At 39.3% G+C, this 21,464-nt stretch overlaps 1 protein-coding gene across 3 annotated transcripts in view; it reads left to right on the top strand.

Moving 5' to 3' along the window:
* Window positions 1-21,464, top strand: part of NR6A1 (nuclear receptor subfamily 6 group A member 1) — a 193,809-nt gene that overhangs the window by 32,191 nt on the left and 140,154 nt on the right. For 2 of the 3 annotated variants that reach the window (XM_048822984.2, XM_048822982.2), the window contains exons 2-3: window positions 4,598-4,639; window positions 12,674-12,733. In XM_048822984.2, coding sequence (XP_048678941.1) covers window positions 4,598-4,639; window positions 12,674-12,733 — 102 coding nt within the window. The remainder of the gene's footprint in view (window positions 1-4,597; window positions 4,640-12,673; window positions 12,734-21,464) is intronic. The other variant, XM_048822985.2, reaches the window with a different exon arrangement.

The raw sequence follows: 21,464 nt of genomic DNA, 5'->3' as shown, positions 1-21,464 counted from the left end.
ATCTGTTTGAGGTAATAGTGAGTAGTGGCTCTTGATCAATTACGGGTGGAGAAGTTCTTTCTTTGTCTTTGAATGAAAATTTGTCACTAGATCTGTAAGCATCTCTCTAACTTCTCCTAGCTACAGAGTAGCTTGTGATATTACACAGGGTGATAGTACTGTACCTGGTGCTGAGGGGTGTAACAGGCAGTTGTTGAAGGTAGTCTCTCTGGTGCTCAGTGCCCTCTATCAAAAGGGGCTTTTACGTTCATAAATTTTTTTTTTTTTTTTAAATCTGGGAAGGTCATGTGATCGGAGCAGTTATGTTCTGCTGCATTCTTCAGATGGGAGCAAGGGAATCTGTAATGCCCACAAAGTGCAAGCTGTGCCACTTGCAGTGTGTCAGGAGTATGATTCAGGGGTGGTTCAGTCCTATAACTGAATCCCTTTATAACTTATTAGGCCTGGTTACTTGCGAGTTGCTCCAGTTTTGCTTAGTAGTTAGGTGCTTGGCTCAGTCAGGATGTTCCTGCATTGCAGGTGGGAGCAAGCGTCGCAGCACAGGTAGACAGACTTGCAGTAGCAGGGCTTGAGCTAGTGTGCTAAAAAGAGCGTAGCTGTGGCTCAGGTGGCAGCTTGGGCTCTCAAGCTTGCTGACCAACTGTGTGTGCCTGAGCGTCGATGGCTAAACCCGGCTCGCAGCCAGAGTCTCAACATCCACGCTACTATTTTTAGCGCACTAGCTTGAGCCCTGCTAGAGTCTCACGGGGCAGGGGGTTGCTCCCATCTGAAGTGTAGACATACCCTCAGTTCTCTCTGGTATCTCCAGGTCCAGTAAGGGCTGAACGGGGTCAAGACTCCTTCCATACAGAGACCTGGAGGTGCACCAGAGTTCTTTGTTTAGTGCATGCTGGAGGTCATTTTTATTTTAGCTAGATTACTTCTGACCACTTTATCTAGGGGGAGGAGGGAGGATTTTTTTCTTTAGTTTACATCTTATTCTTTTTTTTTTTTTATTCTTGGTACCAGTGAGAGTGTGACCATTTGTTGATGGGTGGCTCTGCTGGATTAGTTTGAAATTGTCTGTGTATTTAGACTGGTTGGCTCTTTATTTTTAATCAGATGTTGTATAGTTTTGTGCAGCATTTAGATGCTTTGCAAACAAGCATCTTACAGACTTAATTGCTGGAAGCTTTGAATATATCCCTGAATGATAAGATACTTTTTTTTTCCTCTTACCATATGCCCAGGTATTATGCCAGTCTCAATTGCCCACCATGAATAATACAAATAAATATTCCCTGCCTCTTGTTAAACTGCCTCCTTTTCTTTTTGAGTACATTGCCATTCTGTAATACCTCTTGTTTCAAGCTATCAGTAGGACTTAGCTTCTCAGGATACTTGGGCCATCTCCCATCACAAACAGTAAATAAAAAAAAGTCTAGGCTTAATGACCATCCATTTTTATGTGGGCCTTTGTCCAAGAGTGTCCTCGGATTCTGGCTATTCACAGACTTCCCTTTATAAGCATATGTTCTTGTTCACTGGTGTGTAATGGTTGAATGGTAGCTGTTGTTTGGCGTGTGCTGGGTCAGAAGTGCTCCAGATGTCAGGGTGGAGTTCGGGGAGATGGTTGGGGCATCAGTGCTCAACTCCATGAATAACGGTTAAATTGAATTTGCCAGAATATAAAGGTGTAGGAGCTCCCAAGGCAGACTTAGAGAATTATAGTATGGTCAGTGCAGAACTAATAGGGCCCCTTTTAACCTTTGGAGTTCACTGGATTCTATGGATGTCTTTCACAAGAAATAAGTGACAGAATGTTATGTAAGCATCTTTTCTGTCAGTGTTGATGGAAAAATGTATTGTAAACGTGGGGTTCATATTGTGATTTTTCTTTAGTCATATGTTTCAGTTCATTACTCAAAGTAAATGTCTCTTGAAATGGACTGTACCCATGTCATACTATAGCAGTGTACAAAAGGGGGTCTATTTTCATTGGTGCACTTAATCCTCTTTTACACTTGTGGGAGCTAGGCAAGTATACAGACATAAGCCTCTTGGACTGCCTTTCATCTGTTGTGATGCATCCGTCAAGCTACAATATGCAAGAATTGAATTTTTAGTCTGTTTCTCTAAAAACATGTTTAAAAGTCAGCTTTTCTATATGTATTCAAACATCTTCATGTCTTCCTTATAGGTAATTCAGCTACAGTGAGATGAATTATGGAAAGATTTATTTTAGCAACACTTGATGTAACAATCACTTCAGTATTATAAAATTTAATTTTTTTTTTAAAAAACAAACCCAAGCTTGAAAACTAAGTTAGAAAAAATCTTTTTAAACTTGCTGTCTGAATTTGATAAAGAAATCACTGAGGAAAAGCATAGATCACTATACTATTTTTTAAATAAAGTCATGGTTCTGAATAGAACTGCAGTTACAATAACAGATTTTTCTCTATTTGGAGCAGCAGAGTGTATTAAATTTACCATGAAGTTCTTTTCCCAAGATTTTTAAAGTGGAGGTTTAAAAAAAAAAAGTATTTGGAAATTTAGATTCAATTAGTGTGGGGGGAAAAATGATTAACAGGTACAACTGGAAAAGTTACTTTAAAACATGATGCTTTTACTTCTGCTTTGAATGATTTCAAGTGTTTTGTCATCAAAAGATGGTTTTTAGAATGGTGTCACCATATCTAAAATGAAAGCTAATGACAGAGATGGCATCCTACAAACATGAGATAATAGCAGAAGGCAGATGTGGCTGGAATGAGCCACAAAGATAAAGTGCTTGTGGAATTGCACACGGCAGGAGCTAATACCATTTGTAAACATGGTGGGAAGTAGGCAGGGAGGTAGGTGGTCACAACAATTGGATTTCCCTTGACACTTCTCCTTGTCTATCACACAATCCCCATACCAGGGTAGCTGAACTCCTTAATGTAAGCTTCTCCCTTTAACAATAGAAGCCTGAAAGACTTGTGTTGGGAAGACCAACAATAAAGTAGGAAGGGTTCCAGTGATACTGGAAAGCTGTAGAAGACTCTGTATATAAGGCTTGCCTCAGGGAGTCCATTTAACAGATAATTGTGTCACTGATTTGCAATAAACTAGTTAGGTAGCTGTGTTGATGCTGGGAATGTTTTAGCACCATTGAGATATTTTGGTTGCAGAATATTGAATTTTTATCCCAGTTTTAGTGTTTTTCAGTGGAGCATGGCTTTTAGCACTTTCTGACGGGCTTGTTTGAAACTTTGTAAAGTACTAGAATTTTTGAAAAAGCAAACAATATTAACATCTAAATGCCACTATGAAAGAACTAGGTCTAGCTACATGTTAGAACACAATTTAGTCTTCACTCTATCTTATTGTAAGCTTTTCATTGTGGAGTATGTGCCTTGTTATATTTAAAAAATAAAGTAGTGGTTTTGGATAGGAGATTAAAAAATGGATTATGGAAATTGCATGAGATCCTTACGACTTCCCACATGATTTAAACAAGACTTAGCAGCACTGCTCTTTTTCTTTTTGACATGTTGTTGTTGCTTGAGGACACTAGTGTTTAAGTTTTAGGGCATGAGTTAGGAGGTGGTTAAGATGAGATCTACAAAAAATAGCCTGCATTACATTATTTAATAATGTATGGAGAAAATTCACAGAAGAAAAAACATGTTTGTAATCATGTAGAGTTCTACTCTTCAAAACTTCCTCCTCCCCCTTCCCCCCAATTATTATATTTATTGACTGACTGGGAGTGGAGATAAATAGTAACTTTGAATTTATAAATTATTCCCCATCTGCCTTTCAAGATGTGGCAATTTAATCAAAGAAGAAATTTCATGGGGAGATGTATCTTAGTAGGTGGAAATGTTTTGGATTCCATATTTGGCAATATATATATGGTGTGAAATACAATATTTCAATGCAGTAGCATCCATCTCACTCCTTATCTTTCTGAAAAATAATTGAGAAGAGTTGCGTAATCCCTGATGTGTACTCTTGTGGGACTACAGACATGCAGGCTTTAACAGGCCTGTGTTTGGATATATAACAGCAGTTCTTACAAGATGTGTAGTTCTCTATGTGCCAGACACACAATCTGAGCTTCCCAGTGCCCGGCACTGGACTATGACTATGGGAAACAGATTAAATTGTCACGTACTCACTTGTATCAGCAGAGGAAACCTTGTGGCCCCCTCAGTTATGATGCATCAGTGCAAGTTTACAAGATATATATATATTCCCAATAAATAGTATTTCACTGTGTTTAATATGAAGAATGGCTGTGTCTAAATGGATAACTGATATGTAGCCTAAATATGGTGTAATAAGTTCTCTAAGCATCACTATTTGATACTTGATGTTATTTCAGCAGCTGGATCTTAATGTATAAAGTTGAGTTACAGCAGCATTGTCTATCTGGATTCTAGAAGATGTAATGCTTCTGCAACTATTACTTAAATCTGGTTTAATGTTGTATATGCAAAATTGTTCAAACTGTTAAAAACTGAGGTGAATTGCTCAGCCTTTTCATGGTGGCAGTAAGTAAGATGTAACAATTTAAAAAGACAAAAACAAAACATTCGGTGCTGATACTTATTTTTTCCCTTTGTAGGATTTTGTCGAGAGTCTTCCACAGAACATGATCCACCTCCTAGTAAGTACGAGATGTAAATGTTCTTGTTCCTTTCCAGAAAAGGATTAGTGCAGGAGCAGTACTCTAGTGGGTGTCAATGGGATATAGATTATATTAGAAGCCTTAAACTTTGTGAAATGTCTGCTCTCTCTCCTTTGACAGTAGATGCCTTTTGCTTGATTATTTTGGGATCAGGAGAGGAAGGTCTTCCAGAGCTCCTTGCATGGCTAATTGCTTCCTTTCCCCTGCTTGATGATGTCTCCTACCATAGCTTGTCACTGCCATTTCATACAGTGGCTTTAGGGTGCTGTTGAATCAGAGGGGCACTTGATACCCACAGAGGTGGAGTGTGCTAGCTCCATTAATGCTCCTAAGGGCTGGATATGCTCTTTATTGTGCTTGCTGGATCTTGCTTTATTATGCTTAGTCTTGCTGTCCTGTCATAGAATCATAGAATTGTAGGACTAGAAGAGACCTCGAGGTCTTCTAGTCCAGTCCCCTGCCTTCAAGGCAGGTGGGAATGCTGGGCTTACTTGTGATCTGAACTACTTGTATGTTCTGCATGGCATCATGTTGTACTATTGCTAGATTACCAAAGTGGCCTTAGCTTGGATTTGCACACATTTCTTGAATAGCTAACTGTGACTGATACCCTAATGTTGGCTTATGCTCTTTGTGAAAAGCCTGTTTAGTGTGGTGATAGAAGTAGGTGTTCTACAAACGAGTATTTTTGTAATGGTTGCAAAGCTAATTGCTTTCCAAGATTTTATGGTATTTTCCCAAATCTTTTAAAGCCAGTGTTCCCAATGTGGGGTGTTTGAAACTACCCTCCCTTTCACTATAGTTAGAAGGGAGTGGCTGGAAGTTAAAGCCACACAAAATCAGATTAGAAACAAGGCACAATTTAACAGTGAGGTTGATTAACCATTGGAACAAACTACAAAGAGAAGCAGTGGTTTCTCCATTGTGCCAAACACAAATTATTGAGATCACTAGAAGGGTAACTGGGTGAAATTGAATAGCCTGTGACGTATAGGAGGTAAGACCAGATCTAATGGTACTTTTTTGCCTTAAATTCTATGAATGTATGAAGAGACTGAAGCCTACATCTATATTTCTTGGCATGTGACACTTCACTATATTTAAGTCCACATGTGCATGATCAATGGATACAAAAATCAAACTGTTGAAGCATTTCCTTGCCATGACATATTTAAGTAACTGACTTCTACAGGAAGTCATCTGGTAAGACTTGCTATTAAGATAACATAATAGTAGTAATCACTTAGTGGGCCATGAATACAAATATTTCTGAGAAATCTGGGGAAGTGCTTTACATTTCTGAATATTACCTGCCATAAGCAACATCATTTAGTGATTTCTGAGGAAGATGAGTGGTATTGCCTCCCATTTATAGAGGAAGAAAATTAGTGGGTGTTTTTGCTAAAATGATCAGCAGTGAAATATTTAACTATTTAGATTTGAATTATCCTCATTGGGTTTCAGAGATCTCATTTCATATAGCTGAATGCCCAGGGCACATCTCAGAGTGACTATTTCACATTGTCTGTGGTGATAAATGACTGAATTTGCATTGATTTACACTGAGGTTACAGTTGAAAGTTCTTGTGGCAACCAGGGGCTAGTGGCTTAATTTTTTAAATGAAAGCTTTTGATTCTAGAAAACAAATGTAGCACGTTCTGTAGAATTGTGGACTACAAAAGTCCCTAAATAGAGGGCACTTGGATATAGTATTACTAATTTAACTCAAACCCATAGCAGCTCTGTTTTTGCTTTGCTATATCAAGTGATGACTGACTCATAACACAGAGTATTTGCACGTGTGGGCCAGACTTTCAAAAGAACTCACTTCCCAGCTACTCCCACTTAAGTAGCAAAGCGGTCACAACATCAAAAGTGCTGAGGGCCCAAAATGTTCTCAGTGACATACTGCACGCTTCAGAAAGTCTGATCCACAGCTTCTGTACTCGGCTCCGGGAAAGCCAGCAGCACTGCAGCTTTTATCTCCTTTGCATTCCAGTGCAACACATCATTTCAAGAACCAAGTGTAGATATGTACTTCTGCACCCATTGTGGGTGTGTCAAACTGTTATGGATCTTTCTTCAAAGTAGCCGCCGTGTTGGTCTGTATCCGCAAAAAGAAAAGGAGGACTTGTGGCGCCTTAGAGACTAACCAGTTTATTTGAGCATGAGCTTTCGTGAGCTACAGCTCACTTCATTGGAATCCATTGTGTTCATAAATGGAAAGTAAGCCTGGCTCTGAGAGATCCTGTACTGGTGAAAGGTAATGCAAAAAGCTTATGTAGTGAAAAATAACTCGAATGATCACTTGTCTTTATATTCATCAGGTGAGACTAGATGTCCCACCATGGTGTAGGGGGTGTGTGTGTGCGCGTGTACCCCTCAACTTCAGCTCTTGAGATATCCTTGGGCTGCTACACTGTTGCATATTTCCACTTCAGCAGTGTATAAGGTTGGAATGTTTCTATTTAAACGTTTGTTTACGTTCTATATTCCAGAAGGGTTGGCATCTTAACTGCCTTCCTGCTGCTATCAATACTTAAGATTCCTGTGTTGCTTCCTGGTGTGTGGGAGTCTCTTTGCCAAGCCACAGATGCTTAATACAGATGTAGGTGTGAGATCCTTGTAAATTTTCAATGTTCTTGGCAACTGTTTGTGAGAGAGGTACAGTGTAACTTGCATGCTGTTCTGCCTGCTGATGTAGAAATAACCAACATCTGCTCAGAGTGCCATGTCCTAACTACTATAGCCTCTCTACACTTAGAAAGATGACGACCTTATGTAGCATTACTCAGACACTCAGAGCTGAGATCTTCAAAGTCCAATGCTATGTCACAGGTTCAGGCTAAGTTCATTTCTATGAGTAGCCTCCATATATCCCTTCGATTAGCATAAGTGGGGACAAGGGCAATCAAAGGTCAAGAGAAGTTCAAAACAGCATAACTTTTTCTTGTTGGCCCTAATCCTGCAATGCTCACCAAGCTTTTCTTCATCATCGTGTTTACTATACAGCTGTAAAACTTGAAGAACAAGGCCTGGCCTAATACAAGGGAAGCTGGAAATCTAACAGTTTAAGAATAGATGGTATTGCTGCTTAAAACAGGAGAAATAATTGATTTATGTTATGGTACCCAATTAGGCTGTAAAATGAGAAACACTTAAAGCAACCCTGTGGCTTAAAGGCAGCTCTTCGCTCTGATTTCTGCTCAGTAAATAGGAGGCACCGTAATAAAGGTCATCAGCTCCATGAGCTAAATTATTAATTCCTTTCATGCCACTTGGGCTTGTAAACAGTATAGAATACAACAAAACAATCGGCACTGTTCGCTTATTGGCTAGAGAAAAGGTCATGGGGTAAGTAGTTGGACTGGCAACAGCTGTTCTTCTTAATCAAGCACATATTTTGTCCTTTTCATCATCTTTTAGAACAAACCGGTTTCCAAAATTTTAACTGTCTATAAATCCATATTTTCTCCACTTCACCCCCTCTTAGCTAAGCCGTTCTTAAAAGTTAAACATGTTGTATGTAATGAATTACAGGAGTACAAAGGTGGGGAGGAAGAACCAGCAATCTTGTATATTTAGGAGCTTTCTGTTGAAAATGGAGTTTTGTGGGTTTTTTGTTAGCTTAGTATAAATGATACATGCTTAAAATCCAACACTCCTTGAGAAAGTGGAGTAAAATTTGTGCTTGTAAGCAGCAGAGGAGAGTAAAACATTATTGAAATTAAAACTTTAAAGTGCATAGTTTATTATGATTTAAAAGCAATATCAGGAATTTGTTTTGCTCTGAACATCACTATGCTAATGGTACAAGAATAGAAATTTTGCTCTAAATGTTAAACATTTTAACTTTTGATATGTTGTACAGAAAATCTGCAGATTTTCTGTGTATATAAGTTTGGCATGTAGTCCACTGGCTGAGCAGGACTAATTTTTTCACTGTTTATTGTACTACTATTTGTAAAATATCTGCAGCAATAATGTGATTGCTGCACATCTTTAAACTTGTTAAATGGAACAAAAGTGCACAACAGTACCTTAGTGTTCAAGGAAATCTACCACAAACCATAATTATCGTAACAAACTATTTAATGTTCTATTTGAAGGTTATGAGAGCAATGTCATTGTGGCATTAAGCTGAATAACCTGTAAAACTTGTTGACTTGAAAATCTAAAACCAAGATCCTTAAAGAAATGCATACCTCACTGCATTTGTCTTGTAAGAGGGGTAGTTTTAATCAAGTAAGCTTTCATATTGTAGAATGAAACTCTGTAAATTATTACAGATGTTTGCAGGTGTAGCTTACTGCTTTAAGTGAGGCAGTTATTCAGATGTCATTTCCCTTATGTTGCTGACCACTTCTAGCTGAGCCTGTTCTCTGCCATCTGACTGACTCAGAAGGCAGCTGACCCCTCCTCCTGCAAACAGCAGCAGGTAACTTACAGATGGCCATCTGTTGACCCATTACTTTAGCCTTTTTGAAAGCTAAAGGAGTTGTCCCCATGCCAATTTAAATATTAGTGTGCACTTACCCCTCCAACATCTTCAGCCAATTGTCACTTTTATACTTGTGCTTAGGTTTTCATGTTACAATTCAGCAGTATATGAAGATGGTCTTAGATGAAACTCTTCCCAGTCATCTAACATAAACTAATTTAATACATATTGATTTATAGCTAACAAGAAGGTAAAGGTATGGTTAGTGCACTTTCAAAGGGCCAACACTTCAGTCACTGAGAGGAGATGGGGACACACAAGGTAGAAAAAACCATAAGAGTAATATAAACTATCTAGAAAACTTGGAAAACTGTTGCATAACATGAGCATGTGATCATTGAAACTGAAAGTGCAGTATCACCAAGCAGTGTTCCAAAAGATTGGTGTCAGAAATGCCAGGAAGAATAAACTCAGATATAAATGAATACTCAGCAGATCTGGGCAGTAAAATGTCTCTCCTGTCCCCCACTGGAGTGTAGCAGGACGCCTTTGAGAACCCTAAGCTCCCACTAATAGTCTTCATCTTAACATTCTTTTGTCCATGACTGCTGCTTCATATAGTATGTTATCACTATTCTCATTCCATGTACTAAGACAAAGTAGGGGTAGAAGCCAAACATTCTTGAGAAGTGAAGCTAGAGTTAAGTAGGGAATGATGGGCAGTGTAACTACAGTGCTCTGCCCACAGTGCACATCTGCTGTTTCCTACAAGAATGGTCTGTTGTAAACGCTTAAACATTTGTAGCTGTAGTGTACCTCATTACTGTAGCATTTGGACACATTTCACATTACAAACAGATGTATAAACACCCACCAGGAGCAGCAATACTGTCTGTCTTCAATCGTTTATTAGTCCACCAGCGAATAAATTGGAAAAATAGGAAGATAAAATGCAGGAAAGACTTGGCCAAATACAGACCCTTGTATTGTGTTATGAAGGTATGCTGCCAGGAGTGAGTTCTAATGGTTTAGGAATGGAGTGTTGTATATTGCTGCATTGCGTTTGGTTTTACGGATAGATATGGGACATAATCTACCAGCAAGAAAACTGATAATCTTGAGATTCTCCTGCTTGCTGGCCTTAGGAGATCATGGGGATGTGAAGAAGAGACAAATTCAAATAACTCTATAAAAGCAGAGTCACAAACCTGTATATCCAGACCATAATGAAAAGGTAAAATATAGGAAGTATTACTGGGGGGCAGGAAGAAATATGATACAATGCCTGGGAATCCTGGACTTGCTTTTCAAAAACAAATCCCTGTTGACAGTGATTTCTAAAGTGAGACTAGAAGGCTTTATCTGATCTATGATCACAACTGAACCTATTTCTGGTAGATGGGTCCTTCCCAGATGTAAACTTCTCCAAAGTTAGGGCTCCTGTCTGGAGTCAAACCCATCTCTAACCTTGGCGCCTCTTTCCTAGCATAGGGTAAGAAATGAGTCTAGCTTCCTCTCCCAGCTGTATGATATTCTTCTATATCTGATACAAGCTCAGGGCTTCCTTGTACTGGAGGGAAACTACTTTTGGTTAAGCTGCTGATCAAATGTTGGGAGAGGGCCCCTGCATTATGCAGTGTTTTGAAGGGGATCTCCTTTCTGATAAGAATCCTTTTGAAGGGGCTCCAGATCTTGTTTGGATCTCATTTTCTTGACCCTTTCTGCCATTTCTAGTACTGACCCATTTCAGAGGTTAATATGTAGAATTTAAAGCTGATGGAGCCTAGAGTTTAGGAATTCTTTGAAAACTGATGAAAACATAGTTGTTTTTCAGAGACAGTTACAAATGCCTGTTATCTGATTAGAGAAATGAATGCTTTAACAAGCAGGTCTGGAAACAATAGCACATGTGGGTATGGAAGATAGAAATCTCTTAAAGGGGATGGAAGGTAAAATAATATTGCTTAAATAAAAAATCCTAACTGGAGTGCTAGTTTCTTTTGGTACATTGGTGAGATATTAATAAAATGACATGAAGAAATACAGTAAAGGTAACTTTCTGCTGTAGAATAAACATTTAAAAATACATGACATTGACAAACTAAATATAAGGTGTATTTGTGCTTGTATGTTTATTATCGGGAGAGTGGCATTGGCTGCTACAGCACTTTCAGTTGCGTAACTGTTTTCACCCAACCTGTTTCCAGAGGCTTATGACTTGCTGAAATTTTCCAGTCTTGGTCTCGGCTCAAAGGCAGGGTTGGTGGTGTGGTGTGTAATTTTTGTTTTTGGTCTTTTTGTGTGTGCAAACTTGGAGTAAAACTGGTTCAGTTGTTTAAGTTATTAGTAAAGAGAGTGAAATACTTTCTCCATGTGAAAGAATTGTTGAGCTTCCTTTGACTACTTTTAGCCCAGCACTTTCTACTGCAGAAAGTTAAACTTGCATTGAAATAGCCACAATTGATTTTTCTGGAAACATTTGGTTTGCATAAGATAAAGCTATGACCCTCTCACAGGATGTGTAGTAAGTCCATTTTGATACTTTTAGTAAGGTCAAAGAGTATAGTTAAGACTGTGCATGCATGTGTGGCATACTGATGGGGTGAAATGGTTAGGGTGGGCTGCTACATTTTGTAAGGTTTAAGATGGCTTTGTACAACTCAAGTTTTCAGAAGGACAAACTTAACTCCTAAGGCGTTCCACAGTTTTGACATTTCTCAGATTTTTGTGCAAGTCTTGTAATACTTACTGTTTTTTATTCAAACCCCAGTGCCTGAAGTCATGTGATGCTCCCTTTTCAAATGAAAATGACTAAATTTCTAGTATTTAAATAGAGAAGCTTGAAAACATGAATCAGGCACAACTGAGCATTGCAGTGATGTCTGCTTGAATCTGTATTCTGGGGTTAGGGTAAGTGCAGTCTTCCTTCCAGCTACTTTAGTGGCTTCCCTCCAAAGTCTCTCAAAACCAGGCATATAAAAATCCCACAAATACATTATTTTTAATATAATTTTTAGGCCAATGTCATGACTTTTGGGGTGTGCGCTTTCACTGGTGGTAAACTATATATAGTTGAGATTATGGAATTTAGCTGCTTGTTGTAAATTGGCAACATTGCAGAGTAAAGGTACTTTTCATATCTTTATTTATTTTTTTTAAAAAACTGACAATCTAGAAAATTCCATCCAAAAAGCTACATTTACAAGAATGTTCAGGTTGCATAAATAAGCATTCAAGTGTCGAAATACCAAAGTTAATGTTAAAATAATTTAAATATTTTATGCCCAGGCAAACATATACAACATGGCAGCGTACATGTGTGTAATGTCTCAGTTTGGAGATCTGTCAATTTTAGGGGGATTTAGGGAGGAAAAAATTAATACTCAAATTTGTTTTCTCAGATATAACAATTTAAATTAGCCTTTATATGCAACTGTCTAATACGATGAAAATGGGGGATGGAGAGATGGACATATGAGTGTAAACATACATTTATTTAACTTTCAAAATTAAATATGGCAATTTCTATTTTAAAGAGATGCAAGTGCCTAAACAATTTTTTTCTTATTAGCTACAGATGTCGAACAGATGAGTTTCTCCTCACCTGTGCTTCCCATGAACTCTGTGGGCAGTAAGTACCTTTCTTTCTCACATGACCAGGTTGCATTTCTTTTTCATTGACTGACAGCTTTGTTTGTTTTGAGGTTGCCAGTGAATTGAAATAGTACTTCAGTGTAGAAGTTTTGAAGAGCAATGCAGTAAAAAAAAATGTTCACTTAAGGAGCATGGCATTCCACTTTCAGGAAGAATTCTCCCCCTACCCCGACAACAGTGCCCTCGACCTGGTCTGTACTGTGTGTTGCCATCATAGCTATGTCAGCTATGTGCATGGATTTTTTTTTTACACCTGATATAGCTATGCTGGAAAAACCCTTAGTGTAGATTCACTTGATCTGGTACGACACTTCTATACCAATATAACTGCGTCCACCCTATAGAGTTTGCTGGCTTAACTAGCAGTACTCTTCCCATGGAGATGTGGTCTTATCTGCAGACGTTCTCCTAGTCATGCAGACCAGGATTTTCAAAGGAGATGAAGGGAGCTGGTGCCTGGCTTAAGTGATAGTGGATTTGGGGCATTTTTAAGAATCTTAGCTTCAGGACTTTCAGAATCCAGTTACTTCACTAGTAATGGCTTATTTTTCATCTCCATCTAGTGGTAATTAGTGTATCTGAGGACTAAATGTAAGTAATCCACTAGGTGGCAATAAGTCCTTATCAGAGACCAGAGTTTATAGGTGTAAATTCTAAATATCTAATTCTAAACAGAGGCAGCAATTCAGTGCAGATTTCTCCTCCTTAAAGACAATGTATTTAATTTGTTGGAAACTCCCCGGGGCATTCTCAAAATAGGTAAACAATTAACTGGCAGTTCATTTAGATGATAATGTTCAAATAAGTTTCAGGGGCAACCACCTAAACCCAGGGGTTCAAAGTCCAGAGATGCTTTGTCTCCTTGACCTCATTGTGCTGGGGGATTGTACCTGCTTGCACCCTAGAAACCATTTAAATCTTTGAAGAAGCTTTCACATAGTGATGTAGTTTTTGGAGAGTATTTTAGCTATAATTATTTTTGGTGGTTTGAGCATTTAACATATGCTCCTACGCCCTGAATTTCAAAAGCATATGTGCAATTTCTTGCTTACTTGGTCTATATAATTAGTGATTGCCTGGACAAATCAGATTTTTTTGTGCAAGTGGTAAGGTCTGCATCTTGATTATTGTTTGCAAATACAAATTGACAGTTCTACACATGTAGTTGTAGTAACTGCATGTGCAAATTAGGTGCACAAACTGAATGTGCATATTTTTGAAAATCAGCTATGATTATTTTAACAAAATAGTTTAACATTAAATCTTTGTTGCCCAGCATTACTTAGATTTATAGGTGTCACATCTCCTTAAGGCACAAAGTGTATTAAGGTAAATGTTATTTTGTATAATGTCCTAGCATCTGGATATATTTGCTGAATGCTCAAGGTAAGGCTGCCTAATAGCAAGAATTGAACTATGGCTTTCACATTTTTTTGCATCGTGGTATTATGGTGATGTGCTTGTCAACACTGGATAGTCATCTGTTTTTCTTAGTTGATGAAATGGAGAAGGCTTCCTACTTTGCTGCTTCTTTATGAAATCCTTTCAGGACTTTCAGAATTACATGAATGCAGAGGAAAACTCCAAGTTCCCAGATACTTGTTTATGTATCAAAAACTTTTATTTAAGGTCTGCAGAGCACGCACCTTATCCTTGGCTTTTTGCAGCTTATTGTGCCAGTGGACCATCATTTTGCTGTGCCTCTCCTGGCTTATTAGGCATTTGCTTCAGATTTTTGTTTTACTCAGTATCACTGACTAAATTATTTTTACTAATGCATCTTTGCAGCTGAGATGAACATGCTTTGTGTTGTGTTGGGATTGCATCTCTTCTGCTCTACCTCAACGGGCATACAGAACTGTCACTGTACACTGACCATAATTTCCTTATGGAAAGCACTAGTGTGTGTGCTGCCTTCATTTCATTGTAGGTCAACATTGTTCACAACATCACTGACAATGTCTAAAGGGAACAGCTGTATTTTGAATGAAGATCCTCCAAATTTTCTACAGAAAGCTGTTCAAAATTGCACAAGGGCAAAAACTGTATCGAAAACCAGGAATCTTCTGTTTGTTTTGACCTTCTTGAATTTTTAAATATGTGAAAACATGCCTACTCTCCAGCTGAGACCTTGCAGGCTGCTTTTTGTAAAATCATGCTGAAGTATTTATACCACTATAAATCCTTGAAAATAGGGTGTTTCACGGGAGCTGTACTGAGGTGGTTGTGCCAAAATGGAGGTGGTTACATTAAGTGAGCAAGGCCTTTCAGTGTCTGAGGCTTGGGGAAAGAAGATCCTTTAAAATCCCAATTCTGCAGAATTCCATCTGTGCTTATCTTTACACCTGAGCAGTCCCGTTGGGCTCAATGAGGATATTCATGTGTGTAAAATTAATTACGTGCATTAGCTCTGACCCTGCAAAGAATTAAGATTCCAAATACTGTTAAAAGCATTTGAAAACAATTTGTGAAAACAATCCAGCAGTACTTTCTAGTTTCCTGTACCCTTGGGACGTATTTTGCTTCAGAGAAATTCCAGCCAAAGGGAAATACAGTCTGTGCCTTTAAAAAGAGCAGTGCCTTCCATTCTGCTGCCGGAGAAACAGGCCCTTTCAAGGATCTTAAAGCTTTAAAAGAAAACAGTGTGTGGTTTTTTGCGGGTGTGGTAGAGGAGTGTGTTTTGACTCATCTTTGAGATATGAAAAGACAAAATGGTCAGAATTCTTTTGTGGGGTGCGGAGGGGATTGTGAAAGTCTGCTCATCTGTGTTTAGATAAATGATTCTATAAGATTGCAGGACCTTCAGGTTCAGGCAATTTAACAGATCACAGATAAGACAAGTGCTGTGTCCTTTACTAATGTGTTACCAGGTGACTAGATTTCACCTAGTTCTAAGTAAACTAGCTATCCTTGATATAAAATTCTAGAAAAGTAAGCACAACAGGAACTCCAGTCTGTTTCAGGATGGTCATTCATGTTCTAGGAAATGAAATGGTAATATGAACAACTACAAAGTATTATGCTCTGTTTTCACTGGCTAGTTGGTAAAGCCTTTGGCCATGTGTTACTTCCCCAGAAAAGCCAGGCTGGGAGTGGCCACACCTGTGAACACCTCGCCATATCAGTCTGTCACCAGCAGCTGCAAGAAGGTTTGAGACCTGCTGCTCAGATCAACAAGAAAACAATACAAATAATCCCCTTTTGGTTTTAATATTTGGCTGATTGGATTCTAAGAGTTACTGGGCTGTTACTTAGCCTTAGGAGCTCTGTGGCAAGCTTCTTGTAGACATCCCTTCTAATAAGGTAGCTGGCTCCAGCTTTCTGGGCAGGTTTCTCTGCTTGGAGCACCTCAGAAACAACCAGAGGAGTAGAGAAGCAGGCAGAAGGGTGCAAAAATGCCTAGGCTATCTGGGGGTCAGCTGTGTCCCTCCGTTTTATTGCTTTCTTCTGAACAGCCAGCTCTGGAGGGACAAAAGGGAGAGCCTTTCAGACAGTTAGTAGGTGGTAAGGGTCTTTTGGTCTATTATTTCTGAATGCTTTCCCACTCTTCCTTAAGGTTTGAATCAGCCCTTATGTGACTGTCTTGTTGACTGTGGTCATGTGGTTGCATATGTAACATTGCTTTGCTCATTATGGTATTCAGTGGAACAACAGGTATGCTCCACGTGAAGGCTTCCCTTATCTTTCCCTTGAGCAGGGGCTTAGGAAACCTCTATAAAGTTCAAGGAGCTCACTTAAAGATCATCTCAAGAGTGAACCTTTCAAATATTACTTATTTCTATAGCATAGCAGCTTGTGTGTGTTTCCCTTCAGATTTCTCTTCAGTGATATCTCAGGACACAGAAGCCATTCTCCTTCTGTCTTATGCAGAAGGGGGAGGGAACCCTGTAAGGGCAGGGTACACACAGTGTTGAAGGCCTGAGATTTAACAACCTTTATTAGCACAGAACCACTACCCCTTGAAATTCCAGCCCATGCAGGGAACCATTTCATTCAGGTGTACTGGAAGAACAGACCTCCAACACAGGATCAACTGATCATGGTCAGAGTGCTATCAGTTATGTCCTAAGAGCTAACTTCATCCCTGATAAGCCAAGATGTACCTGTGAAAGTGTTGCAAGATATCAGTGGCCTTGATCAACAAGAAAAGGTACCAGATCCTCAAGTACGCAGCTATCATCAAGTACGCAGAGTCTACTGAGGACAGTTGCATCAGGCAGAATTACCATGCTTGGTGGTGTCACTCCAGGCATTGTGTAATGAAGTGCCCAGATCTGGTTCAATCTTGTGAATTCACAAATCTCTGGGGCAGCCCCGTGGGTGGTGCCAGGTGGGGTCAGGGCATCCACCCCTTTGCTCCTTGATGGAGAGCTTGAGAGCACAGTGTGCTCAGATATTTTTGTCCATTCTGGAGACAGGGCTGAAGCACACAATGCTGTTTCTAAATGTCATGAGCAACTGAAAGAAGACCAGATCTCTGTGAGATTGACTTTTCTCATAGTCAAGCCACTTCATCCTCAGGATCTGGTGCTGACCGCACATATGGAATGCCTCTAGCCACTCCAAGTCTGACTGACTGTAAGAGGTTTTAGGTTTCTGACCCATATAGCAATACAAGTACTGTAGTATGCAGGGTTGATAGACCCTGAACTTTGTCTCAGCACAAACATGTTTTTGCATCCATTGGCAAGCCTTGGACTTCATGTAGAAGGTGGCAAACCCTATTTGTTGAATATCCAGTTTGCTGCAACTGTTGAACTCTGCTTCATCAACACTCTCCATGGTACATGACCCCCCGTCAATTCTGGTGGCCCAGCTCCAAAGGTTCTGGAGCTTGGTCTTCTGCCATGAGATGTTCAACCCCATGGTATAGGCAATGTCTTGGGGGTGGGCCTTAAATTCTGTGAAACCATACTCTGGGTGTCTAATATTCTCTTTTCCTGGACGAAGGATAGAAGGGAAGGGAGAATTTTCTGTATTGTCAAGCATAAAAAATAAGTAGGTAATAAGCTTTGTAGCAGGTGGCTAAGCAGGCAAAGGATAGTGGAGTGTATATCCCAAGTTCTTCAAGTGGAGGTTCAGGCTCTGTCTTGTTCATCTGTCATCACTCCCTCCCAGAGGAGGACCTGTTTTCAGCAAGTCTTTTCCCAAATGGAGATTAATAGGCGGTAGCTACAACCTGTTCTCCCATGGCCAAAAGAATGACTGTTTTTTTTCTGTTCATAATGTTCTCCAGGACAATTTAAATAAAAAGTAAATGGCAGAAATGAGCTGGAGTGTCCCTGCATTGTCCAGAGATCCTGGTTCTCTTGTATCCAATTCAGGAGGCAACCACCACTAAGTTCTACCTAGCCCACAAGAAGGCTCTGTTCTCTGGGTTTGCATGGGGAATTTGACCCCTGAGTAATTAATCTAGCTACAGGATATTTGAGAGGTATCAATTTAAATAGGATATTCAGCTGTTTTTATCATCTTCATTCCTGAGAAAGTATTCTATAAACAGAGCATCTTCAAGGGCCAGGTCTGTAAATGAGGAATAGTGCTAAGTCATTAGTATGGATGAATCTAATCAAGACAGGGAACATGTCTTGTTTGGAGTTCTTATAATAAAGTCTTAGTATGGGCCAAAACCTCAGATGTTCTAAAATCAAAGTGGTAGACATTTCTAGCTCGCTAGAGATGGCAGGAGTGTCTTCTTAACCAGACACACTATTTCCTAGAGCTCCCTTGCTTTTCAATGCTACACCAATGAGATCTTCCTCTTGGGACCTAAATCTTGTATTAAATGCCCTGTCTAAAGCATCCTTTGCATTTCTTGTCAAAAATGCACTTAGATTTTTTTTATCTTTAAATGTTGTCGTCCTAGTTTCAATATCTTTGGCAGAGTGTTTTTGGAGGGTAAGATCTTATTGTGAAACAGCAGTCCCACAACTCTCATGATAGCAAAGTTGTGCTAGGATTTGACAGTCTTGATTCCCCAAACAAACCTAATTAAAAGAAATTTTGTCTTCCATACTTTTCTGCCCACATGCGAAAGACCATTAAAATAAATTAAATCCTAATCAGTGGAACAAAAATAAAAAACTGCCCCACCTATGGCATACTCTTGCTGTCAAGAGAGCTCCAAAAATCAACATTTTCTGAATTGGGTACTTAGCATTAAAAATCTCTAGCTCTGTTGGCCTGCAATATCTATCATAAATAAATGGGGGGGGAGAGAAGCTGCCAAGTGGCACACTTCAGAAGCATTCAAAGGTAGAAACTGCATTCCCCTTGAACATTTGGGCTCATTCATTCAGAGCCATGGAAGCCTCCTGGCCTGAATGATCATTTAAAACATAGAGATGTGTGGGGTGGCCAAATGGTCATGTTTACATACCTTCAGGAAGTTTTAAAAATTAAGGGTATAGTCCCTGCTGTTGGAGGGAGGGCTCTGCATCCTATGCTTACTCAGTACATCGATACATGTTTTTAAAAAGTCTAGCCCATTCATCCTTTGTTTCTCGCCCTGGTGACATGCTGCTGTTCGACATCCCATTGTGATGGATCTGTAAAATAGGGAAATTTAACTGAAAATTTCCTTTCTTCTGAAAGGAAGTCTGCTGATCCAACATACCTGGCACAAAGATTATAGTTCTGAGGAAGGCTTAAACTGTCAGTCTCCTCAATCTACTGTACAGGCTCTAATCTATGTATATAAATACAATCTCTTTCACTGGGATGAAATTTGAACTTCCTCTGCAGTTGGAAGTGATTGAGTTTTTGTTCGTTACCAGGCCGACAGCTCTGTTAGGTGACAATTGGGGGAGTATCTTGCTGTGAAGAGCCCTTAGCTGCTGGAGTTCACAGTACATTCACTAGCAATTCCATGGAGTCTCGTTGGGATGGAGAAAGTGTTACTGCAACTCAGTTTATGGGAGGGAAAATACATTTTTGGGGGGTGGTGCTACAAAACATTTGTGTGACTACAAGCAGCCACCTGTATTCTTGTCTGGAACCCTAATATCGTTTTTGTAGGGCTTTTATAAATGGTTTTAATTATTAAAAATCAAAACTGTTGGATTTTCTCATTACTGCATCTCCTAAAAAAACCCAAAAACCTGTTGCTGTTCACTTGCCGTGAAGTGGAGTCTTGTCTTGAGTCTGTCTGGCATTCTTTCTTGGTGCAGTAGATGAAAACCTCTCAACACTTCTTTAGATGTGAGATTCATAGGTAACATTTCAAAACTAGTTGTGATGTTTGGAAAAATATTCTAGTGTGGCATTTAACACTAAAAAGTTAATCAATTTATCATTCTTACACTTCACTTTTCTGTCAATATGCTTTACACAGGTCTCATTTCTCTTCAAAAACACCTTTCTTAATGCACAGGAGCATACATATAGTGCAAGATGTACAGTACTTTAATGCTGTGTGTCAGTGAGAAATCCAGACCTATACAGACCTGTATGAGCAACAGTTTATTTTGGTCATATCCCATACTTTGTGTTTCATATGTATGGTGTGGGGTATTCCCCTCATACTTCTCTTGAAGCAGCATGTTGCTTGAAGATAGCTGATTGGGAGAACTGCTTCAGTTCAGTCTACTTGTGAAAAGGATCCTGAGAGAAGTGTCTGCCTTTGTGTGCAGGCTGAAGTCTGGAATCTGGCATGTTGAGGGCTGAAGGATTCTATTTACACTGCATCAAAAAGTATGAAAGGAGCCTCTTGCTTTCAGTGTTACATGAGAATTTGTGTCTGAAGGGTTTTAAACAAAATAGTTCATACTTTCAAATAAACATACCTACGTTCAGTTATGGGGTCTGCTCTCTGCAAGGGTTACAATGGCTCCTTTCATCGAAAAATTGCCGTTGTTTATAAACATTAAACCTTACAACCTCCTTGGCAGCTAGTTGGTAAATTTCATGCAGAGAGACAGATGGAGCTTAAGTGACTTACCTTGATGTTCCTCAGTGAGCCAGTGGCAGAACTGGGAGTCCTGATCCATCCTGTGCTGTTACCACTAGACACAGCTCTACAGTAATCCAAACTGTAGCCCTTATTGAACAGAAAATATGAGCCATCTTTTCTTTTTTTTGAACACTTGCATGCATTTGCAGTCTCTTTGATATCTGGTCCGCAGTTTGCATTCATTGATCAGTGAGTTGATACAAACTAAAACCCACCGACAGCAATGAATGTTGATTGCAGCCATTAGATGCTTAAGCTGTGCAGTAGTATTTCTTCAGATACAGTCCAGTCCCCCCTCCATTTTTGCATGGAGTAATTCATAAAACATCAACACTGTCCCAACTTGTATTTAGCTCAGACACTGGTTACCATCCCAAGACCTGAAGAGGAGCTCTGTGAAGCTTGAAAGCTTGTCCCTTCCACCAAAAGATATTGGTCCAATAAAAGATATAACTTCACTTACCTTGTCTCTTAAGTCTTCCAGGACACACCAATATTATTTCAATAAAGGTCTTATTACCTTGGTACAGTGTGTAAAGTACACATAGATGGAGAAAATAGAAGGACAATTAACTAGTTCTAAAGTTTATGCAAAATGGAGTAATTTACCCTTGTGTGGATAATTAAAAAAAAAAATTTTGCACAACCGTTTTATTTTTGTGCCACAGATCGTTCAGGCATCTACTTACCTGCATTGTCTGAATTCTCTTAAGGCTTGAAAATTAGATAAATTCTCTTAATGTTTGCTCTGTTGCAT

Source organism: Caretta caretta, chromosome 16 (genome assembly GCF_965140235.1).
Source record: "Caretta caretta isolate rCarCar2 chromosome 16, rCarCar1.hap1, whole genome shotgun sequence".
In the NCBI taxonomy this organism is placed as follows: domain Eukaryota; kingdom Metazoa; phylum Chordata; order Testudines; family Cheloniidae; genus Caretta; species Caretta caretta.
Note: the sequence above shows the minus strand (reverse complement) of the source record. Positions and strands in the feature narration are given on the sequence as shown.